Consider the following 14,612-nt stretch of genomic DNA (forward strand, 5'->3'; position numbering starts at 1 on the left):
TATTTGTTTTTTTTCCCCATCATTTTTACCTTCGAAAAAATAGCAATACTCATCTACTTTGGCTTATTTAATTTATCGACTTTGATCTTTATGTTAACATGTAAAAGCCCGTAATCTTAGTACGCAATCAACGATGACTTATTCATAAGGTGATCTTACTATATGTTTTGATATTTTATAAAATTTTAATTACTAAAAACACTAGAAACATCACACTCAAAACAAAACATCCCGTGAATTTCACGGGCCACAAAACTAGTTATATTAGATTAATATCGTTTCTTAATCGTTTCATCGTTTTTTTAATTGAATAAACTTGTAGACGTGTAGTTACATCGTTTCATGCTTTTTTAATAAAAGATTGAGGTATTTTTTTTTTAACATTGTTTCTTAATCGTTTAATAAAACTCTTTTTTTTTTTCATCGTTTCTTAATTATTTGATTAAATCGAATATATTAAAAATACAAGTAATCAAGTACATTAATATTTAATAAAATATATATTTTATTTAAATTATTATATTAATAAACAAAAAGTACTAAAATCATACAATTATTATAAAAAGTTCTTTGTTTTTTTTTTTTTAAAAAAAAAGGAAAATAGCACGATGGGCCGGCCCAAGAACAAGGCACGTCCAGCCCATGGGCCAAGCACGGCCCAACACGAAAATAACTTAGTGCCATTAGCGGGCCATGCATTGGTTAGTCAAGTATGGGCCAAGCACGGCACGGACGGTGGGCGAATCGAATCGCGTGCCTAGGCCGGGCCATTTTTGGGGGTGACGCGGTGGCGCCGAAAGACGCCTAATCGCCATCTCTAGTCCTCTATGAAGAGACTGCCTTATATAACAATTTATGCGGTCGAAATGAGAAGCCTGACAAACATAAGAAGCAATCAAAACCACCCATCATTTTTGAAACCAACGACCCAAACAAAGAAAGTATAGAAGAAGGTAAATCCCAAGATTAGATTAGATTAAGGTAATTACTAGAATGGGAAATAAGATTGCAAGAACAACACAAGCATCAGCAACAGAGTACTACCTTCATGACTTACCTTCTTCATACAATTTAGTCCTTAAAGAAGTTCTTGGTCGTGGTCGTTTCTTCAAATCTATACAATGTAAACATGATGAAGGTCTTGTTATTGTCAAAGTTTACTTCAAACGAGGTGATCAGATCGATCTGAGGGACTATGAGAAGCGTCTTTATCTCATTCGTGACACTTTTCGCAATATTGAACATCCTCATGTTTGGCCTTTTCAGGTTTGTCCAAATAATTCAACTTTCTGGGTTTTTTTCTGTTTTGTTTTTCTGGGTAGGGTTTATTTTGATTCTTATGAACTGGGTTTGTCTTAGTTTTTCATGTTTTTCTGTTTAATTGTTGTGGGTTAGTTTTGTTTTTGATGGAATTTGATTTGTTGCTGGCAATTCAATTTTTAGGGTTGATGTTTTTCGACTTTTTGGGGGATTTTCAATGTTGGTTGTTTTGCTGTTGATGAGATTGAACTTGGCTGATATTAGATATTTCAAAGTTTGAGTCTTGTGTGATTGGGGCAGTTCCGAATTCGCTGGAAATTGATTTAATAGTAGTTGGTATTTGTTGTTACAGAGGTCCTTTAATCTGGGTGCGGATCAGGTTTTGGTCAAGTTATTCAGACGAGTCAAATTTACCAATTCTAGGTTTAGTGGATAATAAGGTTCAAATCCCCTATACCTGAATATTGTAATGCCCTTTTGATTCATTTGACCACCAATTAACCAAAACCGTTTTGTATTCCTACTGTTACTGCAAAAGAAACACACATCCCAAAATACATTCATTTGGAGACCAGAACTGAACGGTGACTGGCAACAGAAGAGGAAACCGGCGAGCAGTGCTGCTTTGAGGTTTACGGTGGATTTAATACATTCATTCATTTGGAGATAATTTAATTTTGATTTTCAATTTTGTCTATCTTAATACGTCAATAATGACAGAGATTAAGAAGAAGCAACAAAGCTACCTCTCTGATGATTTAATACTTCAAGAAATACTTACTAGATTACCCATTAATTCCGTTGTTCCAACTTCCAATTTAAATCAGTTTCGAAATATTTCGCCAATGCCCACCTTATTAAATCCCCCTTTTCTTACCCTTCCTGTTAACACCTTGTTTATCATAGATCATTCTATGGAACCCAGCTACCCGTAAGTTGCACAAATATGCGTCACATGGGTATTTAAAGAGTCTTGATAAATCCGACCGTGTGATTGTAACTTCTGTATTTGGATATGCATCCTCTCTTGATGACTAGAAATATGTTGAAATATTGTTGGGAGTTCAGGGAAACACAAAAAGTAATATGGTTCATATCTTCTCTACGAGGGAAAATAGGCGGAGAAAAAATGCTCTTTTTCATGATCCTCTCGTTCTTTTTAGCCCAGCAATAGTTGTTAGTGACAAAGTATATTGGTCTGCTTATAGTACTTATAGTAATCAAGCTGGTTATTACTTGTTCTCTTTGGTTTAGGGGTGGAGAGGTTTGACATAATTAACATCGATTGGGGCAAGTCCGACTTATTAGGAGTTATGAGAGGGTGTTTGACCAAGTGCAACTATAGGGATTCCTTTATAGGCGACAAGTTACTCCACATCATGGAACCTCCTGTAATAGTGAAATCTATTACTTTACCAAAGGGGTTGAAATTAAACATGGTCTCTCAAATGATTGGGTTTACCAAGACTGACAAGTTTTTTGTGACGGAGCCATTCAGTGGAGAGGAAAGGGATTTCTATAGTAGAATGCCGGGGATAGTTGACACATCTACGACACCTCTGTAATACAAAATGCTTTTGAGGTTCAATGAGTTTATTAAGATTGCCAGATATGTTCCAAGCCTTGTTTCACCCTTTCCTGCTGAGAAGCCTTCAGAGGCATAGATAAAATACATTATTCCCTTGCTCATTGTCTTGTTTGAAGTCCATGAAGCTAAATCACTTGTATTCTTAGTGACTCTGTTGTACTTCTTTAGGGTAGTATTGACAAGTACTCGGTATCTTATCATCTACTTTCACCTGGTCTCTTGTAAGGTGGTTTAACCATAATATATGGGCAGACCAAGCAAAGTACGTGTATTACCAGATGTAGCATACATCAGGATTTGGCAAGTGTTTTGTCATCTTGAAGGATTCAGTACTAGGACACATGGATCCAATTTCCTCAATTAAACATTGAACTAATATGTTATGTACTCTTCCTGTAACTTCGGAATAAGCTGATAAAGTCATAAAGGTTGCATAGCAGACTACGCTTCCAAGTTTGATTTCATCAATATGTAATGTATTCTTTTTATAACGTTGGAACTTTGTTTTGAAATGTTATGTGACCTCTATTGACCAATTTGGTTTATGGACTCAAGTTTATTTCTGATCTTGGTTCTGCTAGTCTATAGCACCTGGCTGTTTCAATTTGAAAATAGTTGGAGTACTTGGTGCTTATGTGGTTTGAAGAGTCGTTTAATATTGCAAGATATGTTCCTTTATTTATCTTTAGCCATTAACGAGTTGTCTTAGACTCTCTAGTTAGTCTCTTATAAGGCCGTTTTACACTATTATTGTGTAAAACGGTTACACAAGTAACACAACCATGAAAACTATAACTATTTTTGTTTAACTGATTTTATTTTGAAAAAATCGGTTAAGAAAACTTGTGTAACGGCGTAACGCGGTCTTACACAAATGTTTGTGTAAAGCTTATGCATAGATGTGATCCTATTAGATATTTCCAAATCTCCTTATAGTTGTGTATATGCAGTTGGTCTTTGATGGTGGCTGTCATTCTTTGATGCCTGATGACAAGGATTGATGTATTCTGTCACATTCGACTAAGATTGTCGAAAAGAGGACAAAGTAAGACTTAAGGAAAATTGTTAGTCAATTTATTTATGGTCCGTTATACTACACCAAGGCGTTCAACTAAGCACCCACTCCAATTGGATCAGGATGGCTATTTTACGCATGAGCAGTGAATTATTGCCAATTGTGTGCATTAGATGGCCCATACTTTCGGTATTTGGTTGTCATAGATGCAAGATGATAGCGTTTTTTTTGAGCTTTCGTGTTTGCTCTTTTGATGGCTGCCAGCAACCAAATCAAATGCCTCATGATAATAATGACTACTTTGACCATGTTAAATATAGTCCATCCTGTCACCTCTGTTGAAAAGTTATGCAACATTTATTGGTCAATGATATTATATGGTTTATGGTCTCAAGTTTATAAATGGTGTTGGATGTGTTAGTTTATAGCACTAAGTTGAATTAGAAAATAGTTGAAGAAGTTTATTTACGGCTCAAGTTTATCGATGGAACACCGGGTGCTTCTGTGGTTTGAAGTGTCGGTTAATATTGCAACAAAATTTCCAGTCCCGGTCTCGCGTTTTTCTCATTGAGGAGATGTCGATGGCATGTAGACGACTAGACGATACATCTAGTTAATTAAACTGAACTAGGAAAAATAAAAATATGTGTAATGTATGCAATTTTAGCTGAGAGTAATACTGCTAATTTTAAATGGTATTTTAAATTGCCCAATTCATATTATGTTCAGACACTAATTTGATTCTCAACATAAATCCCATGAATGAATAAATGAATAAGAAAGCTAGTTTCAGTTATCGGTGCAGTAGAGGAATTCATGTTTGGCCAAAATTCATCGAAGACAAAAACTACAGTAGCTTGTAAATCCAAAGTAAGTGCTAGAGAGAAACAAAGGGATACGAAGGTGAACGAACTGATAAACTTAAGGAGTGGACCTGGTAAACTGATCAACTGAAATTGTGTGCAAATCAGGTACTTGGTTCATACCAAGTTATTTGTGTTTAGGATAATGAACCATGCATTAAACTTTCGCGTCATTCATATTGGATTGAGTCAATTCGAGTTTCAGCTCAAGTTCGACCCTAGTTCGCATGTTGGATGGGTCAGCTTAGGGAGAAAAAAAAATTACTCCCGCCATCTAGACCTTGTAAACAGACCAGTCAGGTCGGGTTTAGAGTGGGTCAATTCAGGGTCAATTCAGGTTTGCATAATTAATCCGATCGGCTCATTTCTGATTTGGGTTATGTGTATTTGCTACTTCGGACTCATAGTTGTGTGAGTGGTAGTACCATGATGAATCTTCAATGGAGTGTGGATCTTTTATATTGATGGGAATGTACTGTGTGATGGTCAGTTTTGGCTGGAGACTGACAAGGCAGCATATCTACTCAGACAATATTTCTTCAATAACCTGCATGATCGGCTCAGTACCAGGCCTTTCCTTAGCCTTGTGGAGAAAAAATGGCTTGCTTTTCAGGTTTTGTTTTGTTCTTTCGTGACACTTATTTCTGTGTATGTGTAATTAAGATACGAGTGATCACATGGGAGTTTTATATTTATATTTCAGCTGTTATGTGCGGTAAAGCAAAGTCATGAACTTGGAATTTGTCACGGTGAGTTGCTCACATCTGTTATATTGGTTGGTCATTGGTATCACAGAGTTGTGTTTTGTGTATAATCTGAATATTCTGTTTCTCATTATTTAGGTGATATTAAATGTGAGAATGTGCTGGTAACGTCATGGAACTGGGTTTACCTTGCCGACTTTGCATCATTTAAACCTACATACATTCCTGATGATGATCCATCAGATTTCTCATTTTTCTTTGATACTGGCGGGAGAAGGCTGTGTTATTTGGCACCTGAGGTAGGTTTCTGTTTGTTTCTGCAATTCCTATATCTAATCCTTTTCTCCTAAAATATTTTATATATGTGCACTTCCACAAACTTTTTCTAGTACTAGGAATATATGTATGATCATGCTTTCACTTACAGGCTATTTGGAAGAAGAGGGAAGGTTAGGGAGAGTGAGGGATCCACTTTCCTTTTTAATAAGTTTGGAAAATTATGGATTGGAACAAATCAAGTTTCTGCTGCCTCCCCTCTTTCGTTTGCCTCTGATCTCTTTTCAAATTAGTGTCAAAACGCTTTTTTCTTTCTTGTTTATAGCACGATATATAGTAGAGTATTATCTTCGAAGATAAGTGGGTAGTTTTGCCTAGAATATTTTTGAACCTGTACTACACTGCGTCTTTCTAATTAAAAATCCAAACCTGCTACAAGTGTGATGTTTATTTCTAGGATATATCATATATGTCAATTTCACCCAGTAATATTGTAACCCCAAGCATAAGGTTGCGAGTCTTTTGTCCACAAAACTTTCGTTTATGCAGGTCTAAAGTCCTGCAGACAGTTCCAGAATATGCTAATTGATGGCAGTGTGGCCTGATTCTGATTCTTTTTGGTGAACGTGGATTTTCATTGACGCTCATCTTTTCATACTATCTGACATGGATTTTTGCAGAGGTTTTATGAACATGGTGGTGATTTCCCTGTTGCTCCTGATTCAACTCTTAAGCCGTCTATGGATATCTTTGCAGCCGGGTGAGCTTCCTTTTATAATGTTTGATCTTGAATGACTTTGGAATTATTTCTGAAGTGCTTCAATATATACCAGCTTTGTTGCTAGTCTTGCTAGTTGCTCCCACTAGATCTAAATCTCGAGAAGTTAGTACCAGATTAGTTATCTGGATGCACTAAACTCTGATTTAAGGTGTTCAAAATAACAAGAGCTGAAAGGGGATGGTATTTTGATGAATGGACTTCATCTAGAGGGAAAATGTTTCCTTTTGTCCTCTTACCCCAACCTTATTTGTTTCATACTACTTGTTTGCTCAGCCACTGCTTTATTTATTGATGCTTTTCAAAAATTATTGTGTATTTGGGCCCATGTAACTAAATTTTATCGTTCTTTGTTGCTCTTATTCTCTGAAATGGTTTCCTTGAATCGTCCATTTGCTATCAGGTGTGTAATAGCAGAACTTTTCTTGGAGGGCCAACCATTATTTGAGCTCTCGCAGCTCCTTGCTTATCGAAGAGGGCAACATGACCCTAGCCAGCATCTTGAGAAGGTATGGGACGCATTCTGATACACGTTAGATTCAAATACATGCAGAGTAGTATTTTGTCAAATCTGTGGAAGAGACCGTTGATCTCTTCAACACTTGATTGCTATCTAAAGAATGCTTACAGTCCAGTAATTTCCCTAAAAGATTTCCTTAACCCGTAATTATCTATTCCTCTTGCTTCCGGTCATTGATGGTAACAACTTTCAAGTGATGATTCATGTCAGCCGACCCAAATCCTTTTGTGATTCTTGTTGTCGTCGTCCTACCTATTCAAACGAAAATGTCGCAAAGACGACGCCAACCGCAACAACAATCGTCGTCGCTGTTGTAGCAGTCGACATTTTTGTTTGAATAGGTAGGACAATTTCTAATATTTGTATTTAATGATGTGCCTGTAGTTGGCGCAGGTAGGAACGTAGGACACCATTCTTTTGCCCAAATTTAATGGTTGGCTCTTTAATTTTTATGTATTGCTGTTAGAGCTCATTTGCGCATCTCTGCTCTTCACATACCATCAATCTTCTAAATTCACTTCCATGGTAAACTTGGTTTATCTTTCTATCAGCTTGGTATCTCTACTAATTTATGTATACCATCATTCCAGATACCTGATCCAGAAATAAGGAAAATGATTCTTCACATGATTCAGCTGAATCCTGATGAAAGGTTATCAGCTGAAGACTATCTGAAGAGTTATGCGGGTGTTGTCTTCCCGAATTTTTTCTCACCATTTCTGCATAACTTCTACTCATGTCTTAACTCTCTTGACATTGATGCCAGGGTAAGCTATACTTGTTTCAATCCTTAGTTCTTTTGGGTTCTTATGCTATTTGTATGTAATGTTTGGTTTTGTAATGCTTATTGTAGGTTGTCATGTGTCAAAGTGCTTTCCATGAAATAGTGAAGCAGATGGCAAGCAGTAAATCTGGTAATGAGATAACTAGTGGACCCGGTTTACCATCCCACTCCGCTGATAAGACATCCCAACAAATGGTTCTGAAACAAGTGCACAGCTATCCCAAGAGCTATTCGAGGAACGATCCTCGGACAAGAGGATTAGCTCATGAACGTTTTGAGCTATTAGGTGATTTAGGTGCCTTACTTCGGGATGTGGACCACTCAAATCATTTTTCTAGTGATAAGTCAGCTCACGAGGATACATCTAAGTGTCAGTTATCGCCAAATGAGCAAGAGTATAGCATCCAGTCTCCTAGTAATTTGCATCAAAGTATCTCGGACGTGTTTAAGAGGCAGGAACATGCCTATTTGAAGAAGATTACTATTAATGATTTGAAGTCATTAATGTCCGAGTATGACAGTGAATCCGACACCTATCGCATGCCCTTTCTACAGCTACCCCCAGATGTTATAAGCTGTGAAGGTATGGTACTTATTACATCTCTCCTATGTTCATGTATAAGGAATGTCAAGTTTCCTCAGCTTCGACGTAGTTGTATACTTTTGTTAAAGTATTCATCAATCTATATCGATAATGAAGATCGGCTACAGCGTGTACTTCCGTATGTAGTTGCTATGCTAAATGACTCAGCAGCGATAGTCCGTTGTGCTGCCCTAGAGACCGTGTGTGATATTTTGCCCTTAGTTCGAGAATTTCCTCCAAGTGATGCTAAAATTTTTCCCGAATATATTCTCCCCATGCTTTCTATGGTTCCCGATGACCCTGAGGAAAGTGTCCGAATTTGCTATGCAAGCAACATATGCAAACTTGCATTAACATCTTATGGGTTTTTGGTGCACTCAATTAGGTTGAGTGAGTCCGGAGTGTTAGAGGAACTGAGCATGCCTCAAAAGTCACTGTCACCAACAACCAATAATGATCAGGCTCTGAAAGTATATAGCAATGCTCAACTGGCCCATCTTAGAAAGTCCATAGCCGAGGTGGTGCAGGAACTCGTAATGGGGCCAAAGCAAACTCCAAATATTAGGAGAGCCCTTTTGCAGGATGTTGCTGGGCTCTGCTGTTTCTTTGGGCAGAAGCAAAGCATTGACTTTCTGTTGCCTATTCTTCCCGCTTTTCTTAATGACCGTGATGAGCAGCTGAGAACAGTTTTCTATGGGCAGATTGTATATGTTTGCTTCTTTATTGGTCCAAGGAATGTTGAGGAATATCTTGTACCTTACATTGAGCAGGCGTTGAGTGATACTACAGAAGGTGTCATAGTTAATACATTGGATTGTTTAACTTCACTGTGTAATAGCGGTTTTATACGGAAAAGAGTTCTACTTGATATGATACAACATGCCTTTCCCCTGCTATGCTATCCTAGTCATTGGGTTAGGAGGTCAGTTGTGTCGTTCATTGCTGCAAGTAGTGTGAGTTTAGGAGCTGTCGACTCATTTGTTTTTCTCGCACCCGTAATTCGTCCTTTCCTTCGCCGCCAGCCAGCTTCTTTAGCATCCGAAAAGGCCCTTCTATCATGTTTAAAGCCTCCAGTGTCTAGACAGGGATTTTACCAAATCCTAGAAGATGCTCGTGGCTCGGACATGTTAGAGAGACATAGAAAGATATGGTACAATTCTTCAACACCGCATAAACAGTGGGACCCTGTAGATTTGCCTAAACAGAATGATGTGTGGCCTGACATTCATCAAGATCTCCAAGACCCGAAATTTGAGCACCACATCGAGTCAATTGACTGCGATAGTGGTGATGTTAAGGTTCGATCAGTAGGGGGCTTTGTTCACAATGCTTCTACTTCAGTTGATATAAGGGATCATCTTTCTCCAGAAAAGCTGCAGTTCTCTGGGTTGATATCTCCTCAACTTAACAATATGAATAGCCTGCTTCATGACAGATCACCTGAAAATATACCTCTGTATTCCTTTTCCTTGGACAAAAGAATCGGCAATTCTCAAGCAGAATCCGATACTTCATCGAAGCCAAACACACCAGGAATAGACCCTTCTACCTCAAACTGGCTGGATCAAGTGAACAAACCATTTGGCATGACTAGTTCACTTCCAGCACCTAAGCTTGTCTCAGGCTCATTCAGTATAGCTAGTGGGTCTAAGCAGTTCCACCGAGTGGTCCATGAACCTGATCCCCGAGAGAGTGACCAAACATCATATATGAGCTCTAAATTTCATGAACTGGCAATGACTGGCTCTTTAAAAGGGAGCTCCTCATCATCTATAGAGGATGTCTCATCCTCAAACGATGTAACCGGAGCATCACCTGTCTCATGGACTTCATCACATCCCGATTTGGGGTGGAAGCCACGTGGTGTATTGGTTGCTCATCTTCCGGAACATCGTTCTGCTGTCAATGCCATTGCCGTTTCAACTGACAATAGTTTTTTTGTGAGTGCATCTGATGATTCGACGGTGAAGGTATGGGATTCAAGAAGATTAGAAAAGGATATCTCATTTAGGTCAAGGTTGACTTATCCTTTGGAGGGAACACGGGCACTATGCACAACAATGATTCGGGGTTCGGCCCAGGTTATTGTTGGTGCATGTGATGGAAGGATACACATGTTTTCGGTGGACTATTTATCCCGAGGAATTCGGAATGGTATTGAGAAGTATTCGGGGATTGCTAATGTGAAAAAGAGGGAAGTGGGAGAAGGTGCCATCCTCAGTCTAGTCAATTACTCGGCTGACGCCTCTGCGAGTCATTCGGTCATGTACAGCACTCAGAATTGTGGAATTCATCTCTGGGATACTAGAACAAATACCGATTCTTGGACTCTGAAATCATTTCCTGAGGAGGGTTATGTCTCTAATTTAGTAACTGACCCATCGGGGAACTGGTTTATATCGGGATCTTCAAGAGGTGTGTTGACCCTCTGGGATCTTAGATTTCTTATACCTGTCAACACATGGGAATATCCTTGTCCATGTCCAATAGAGAGTATGTGTCTCTATGTTCCTCCGCCAAATGCACCTTTTTCTGCCACAAGGGCTCTTGTGTACGTTGCTGCAGGTTGTAATGAAGTGTCTCTGTGGAATGCTGAAACTGGAAACTGCCATCAGGTACTAGCCATTCAGCTGCTTATTTTTCATTGCATTTGATCGTAGTCGAACGATACGGATAGTTTTCTGTCATGGGTGGAATGTAAAAACTGGCGTCTCACCCCCCCCCCCCCCTTTTTTTTTCTGTGGAGGAGCTCATGCGGTCCCCCTAGATATCTCCGTCAAATGGGTCATTCTGGTTGTGTCATTTGGATACGGGGTGTCACTAGTTAGTAGTTACAGGGTTGGTTTAATTGGATCGTCTTTGACGTGGCTATTAAGATTTTTGTTTCAAATTCGTCATTTTGGTCGCTTCATCATATGCACATCAATTCGGCATCTACTTCAGATTTTTTGAGTTCAGTTGTTTTGTTCGGATTTACCTAGATCTATTATCGTGTACAGAAAAAGTGCAGCTGATCGGCAGTGTTTTCCTGTCACAACATAATTCTGAGCCCTAGATTACTTTGCTTTGTTCAATCAGGTATTTCGAGTGCCAGGAAATGACGGTGATGCTGAGTTGGGGGACTTGCCTTGGGCTTTGGCTCGACCTCCAAACAAGTCAAATCCTAAATCAGACCCAAGAAGAAGTGTCAACTCGAAATATCGAGTAGATGAGTTAAATGAACCTCCGCCCCGTCTCTCTGGTTTCCGTACGCTGCTTTCTCTTCCTGGGGGAGATTTGCTTACTGGTGGAACTGATTTAAGAATACGTCGGTGGGACCATGACAGGTGCTATCTTCTTGCCCATACTATCATGTACATTTTTTTTTTCTCTTCATAAAAACAGATTTCCTCACTTCTCTTGCAAAATGCAGGCCTGAAAGGAGTTACTGCGTTTGTGGGCCGACAATTAAGGGCCTTGGGAATGATGATACTTATGATAGTAAATCTAGCTTTGGTGCTCAGGTTGTGCAGGTAAGTGAAAATGTCAAATATTTTACTACGTGAGAAATTTTAAATGATTTTTAAGCAAATCTCTTTTATATTGCAATGTTTGCCTAGTCATTTAGTTCCGGGCTTATCTTAAGCAAATGGGTCATGGGTGTCTGGATTTTCCTATGGAATTTAACATCCACTAATTATCTGGCGAGAAATTCATTTGTCGCTTTTCAATTTTCACGATCTCATATCGTGAAAATATGGAGCGACTTTTTTGTTAATATTTCCAAATATCAAAACTAATAATGAACATCTGATCATCTATAACGATGTCATCAATGGAGGAACTGATGCTTGTCTTGTTTTTATATGCTAACCTGACGTGGATTTGATTTAGCTCTTTGGTTTTGGAGTATGATGAAATAAGCAAAATTCACTCACTAAACTATATGTGCCTCTTTCTATTGTGAAGTAGTGGTTGGTTGGTCAATGTAAATCACGACACAATTTGCTATGGGTCATCGAAAAATTGCCTTGGTGAAGGGTAAGATTACGAACAATTGTCCCTCCTTACTTTCGCCATTGAAGGGGGCACTTGGTAATGTATTGTGATCCCAACGTTGATTAGTCATGTTTGACAAAACCGACAAACCTGTATGACAATTGTTTCTGAGACTTTAGAGTTGTGTACTAGTGTGTGGTTGGTTTGTACGTCCCAATTTCATTTTAACCCTTTCTGTGAGTTTTATTTATTTATTTATTCATTTTTAATTTTTTTTATATATATTTCGACGGAAGGGGATGTTGGTGGTGTTGAATCAGAAATTCAGAATAATGTCAACAAAACCTCTTTCTGTCTTCTAGAGATCGGACCCGTGCATGCTAGCTTGGCCTGAGATACGGTTTGTCTAGAAGTTAATGTTACTCGGGTATGATATTGGGCACGGTGTCATTGGAGTCAAGTCCTTTTTTGTATGAATGGATTTTGTTCAAGTCGGTTTATTTTTTGGTGAAATATGTCGTGTCTTATTATTGGGTCATTTTGTGGTGTGGGAATAGTTCACTAAGATCGGCTATGGTTAGTTTTACCTCTTCTAGGTACGGGTAGAGGTGGCAATCGGGTCACTCGGGTCGGTTACGGGTCGGGTCATATTGGGTTCGGGTTATATCGGGTCAGTGACGGGTTCGGGTCAGTTCAGTTCATGTTGCGTCATCTTCGAGTTGGGTCATCAACGGGTGGCAAGTCGGGTCGGGTCATTAGCGGGTCAGGTTCTCCGCATATATTTTATCTTATATATTTAGTTTTAGTCTTTTAGATGATAATTTTATGTCTAGACAAAGGGTTGGTGTATTAATTTTAGTTTTAAGTGAAAATAATTAAGATGATTGTCAATTTGGTCTTATTTAAGCCATTATTAAGCTAGTTCATTATCGGGTTTAGAAATATCGGGTCACGGGTAGGGTTGGGTCGGTTCAGATCCGGTTGGAAAAAATAAGGCTGTTATCGGTTATCGGGTCGGTTCGGGTCAGGTCGGTTTCGGTTCACCCATTTTTCGGGTTGTATTGGGTTGGGTTTCGGGTGGGTCGGGTCGGCTATTGCCAACTCAAGGTATGGGTGCATGGTTTATCATATCTAAGTGATAATTTGCAGTTAATGTGTTGGTTCTCACCAAAGTAACCCCTCTTACTTTACTTAGGAAACACGGAAGCGACCTCTGCACACAAAAATGACGACAAAGGCGGTTCTAGCAGCCGCTGCTGTCGACCCGGCTGGTTGCCACCGCGACTCGATCTTAGCACTTGCTTCTGTGAAATTAAACCAGAGACTGCTCCTATCAGGCAGTAGAGATGGTGCAATTAAGGTTTGGAAGTGAACAGGTCGTCTATTTACCTAATTTGATTTAATTGTGTACATATTGTTACTTCAGTTGTGCCAAGTCTAATTGTAGCTCAAGATAAATATTTGCATATATGTATAGCCCGTTACGTGACCGCTATTGATATAAGAACTCTTACATTATTTCTTATTGTTTTGGTTCTTAATTAGTGTGTAGTAACTCAACACATGTTGTCACGGGTGGTACAACTTCAAATTTGTTTATTATCATATCTAGGGATGGTAGTGGGTCGGGGACCCTACCCAGACCCTGAGGGTCGAATCCTAATGGGTCGGGTATAGGTCTCATTTTTTCAGACCCAATGGGTATGGGTCGGGTATGGGTTTTAAGAAAATATTTCGGGTCCGGATCTAAGTTATGAGACCCATACCCGACCCTTAGACCCTTTATTAAAGAAAAAAAATTCAAAATCACAATTTTTCTGAATTCATACTGGCAGACTGTACAAACTCAACTAAAGTCTCTTTCTCTTCCCTCATCCCACAAAGTGATAAAACTAAACCAAACTCTTCTGACAATACCATCACTCCACCACTGACACAAGAAAACCCTCACCACAGCACTGATACAAGACTGGCAATCACATCTCTAATAGGTGGCGACCGACAACCACCATTTACGGCAGATTAATAAACTCATAATGTTAAAGTAGTATGAATTTTTTTTTAATATCATAGACTCCATAACTGTTAATCTTATTACTAAAGTGGCTGAAACTCGGACCCGCGGGTAGACCCAGACCCTACCCTTACCCATAGGGTCTGGCTATGGGTCCTCAAATTTTAGACCCTTACGGGTCTGGGTCGGGTACGGGTCCAAAGGGAAAATCTCGGGTCCTGGTCCGGGTCTAGGCGTACCCTACCCAGA

The 14,612-nt window shown here is 39.1% G+C and overlaps 1 protein-coding gene across 2 annotated transcripts; it reads left to right on the forward strand.

Moving 5' to 3' along the window:
* Positions 1-868: 868 nt before the first annotated feature.
* On the forward strand, positions 869-13,874 carry LOC141605889 (serine/threonine-protein kinase VPS15). Of its 2 annotated transcripts, XM_074424809.1 has the most exons (12): positions 979-1,266; positions 3,799-3,893; positions 5,217-5,339; positions 5,430-5,475; positions 5,569-5,729; positions 6,387-6,466; positions 6,888-6,993; positions 7,595-7,771; positions 7,858-10,986; positions 11,450-11,697; positions 11,784-11,883; positions 13,545-13,874. In XM_074424809.1, the coding sequence occupies exons 6-12, from the start codon at positions 6,447-6,449 to the stop codon at positions 13,719-13,721; spliced, it is 3,957 nt and encodes a 1,318-aa protein (XP_074280910.1). In that variant the 5' UTR covers positions 979-1,266; positions 3,799-3,893; positions 5,217-5,339; positions 5,430-5,475; positions 5,569-5,729; positions 6,387-6,446; the 3' UTR covers positions 13,722-13,874. The 2 variants fall into 2 exon arrangements, with proteins under 2 accessions (XP_074280909.1, XP_074280910.1); XM_074424808.1 differs by lacking the exon at positions 3,799-3,893 and having other exon boundaries at positions 869-1,266.
* Positions 13,875-14,612: the final 738 nt, after the last annotated feature.

The sequence above is a fragment of the Silene latifolia genome, chromosome 10 (assembly GCF_048544455.1).
Source record: "Silene latifolia isolate original U9 population chromosome 10, ASM4854445v1, whole genome shotgun sequence".
NCBI classification, from domain to species: Eukaryota; Viridiplantae; Streptophyta; class Magnoliopsida; order Caryophyllales; family Caryophyllaceae; genus Silene; species Silene latifolia.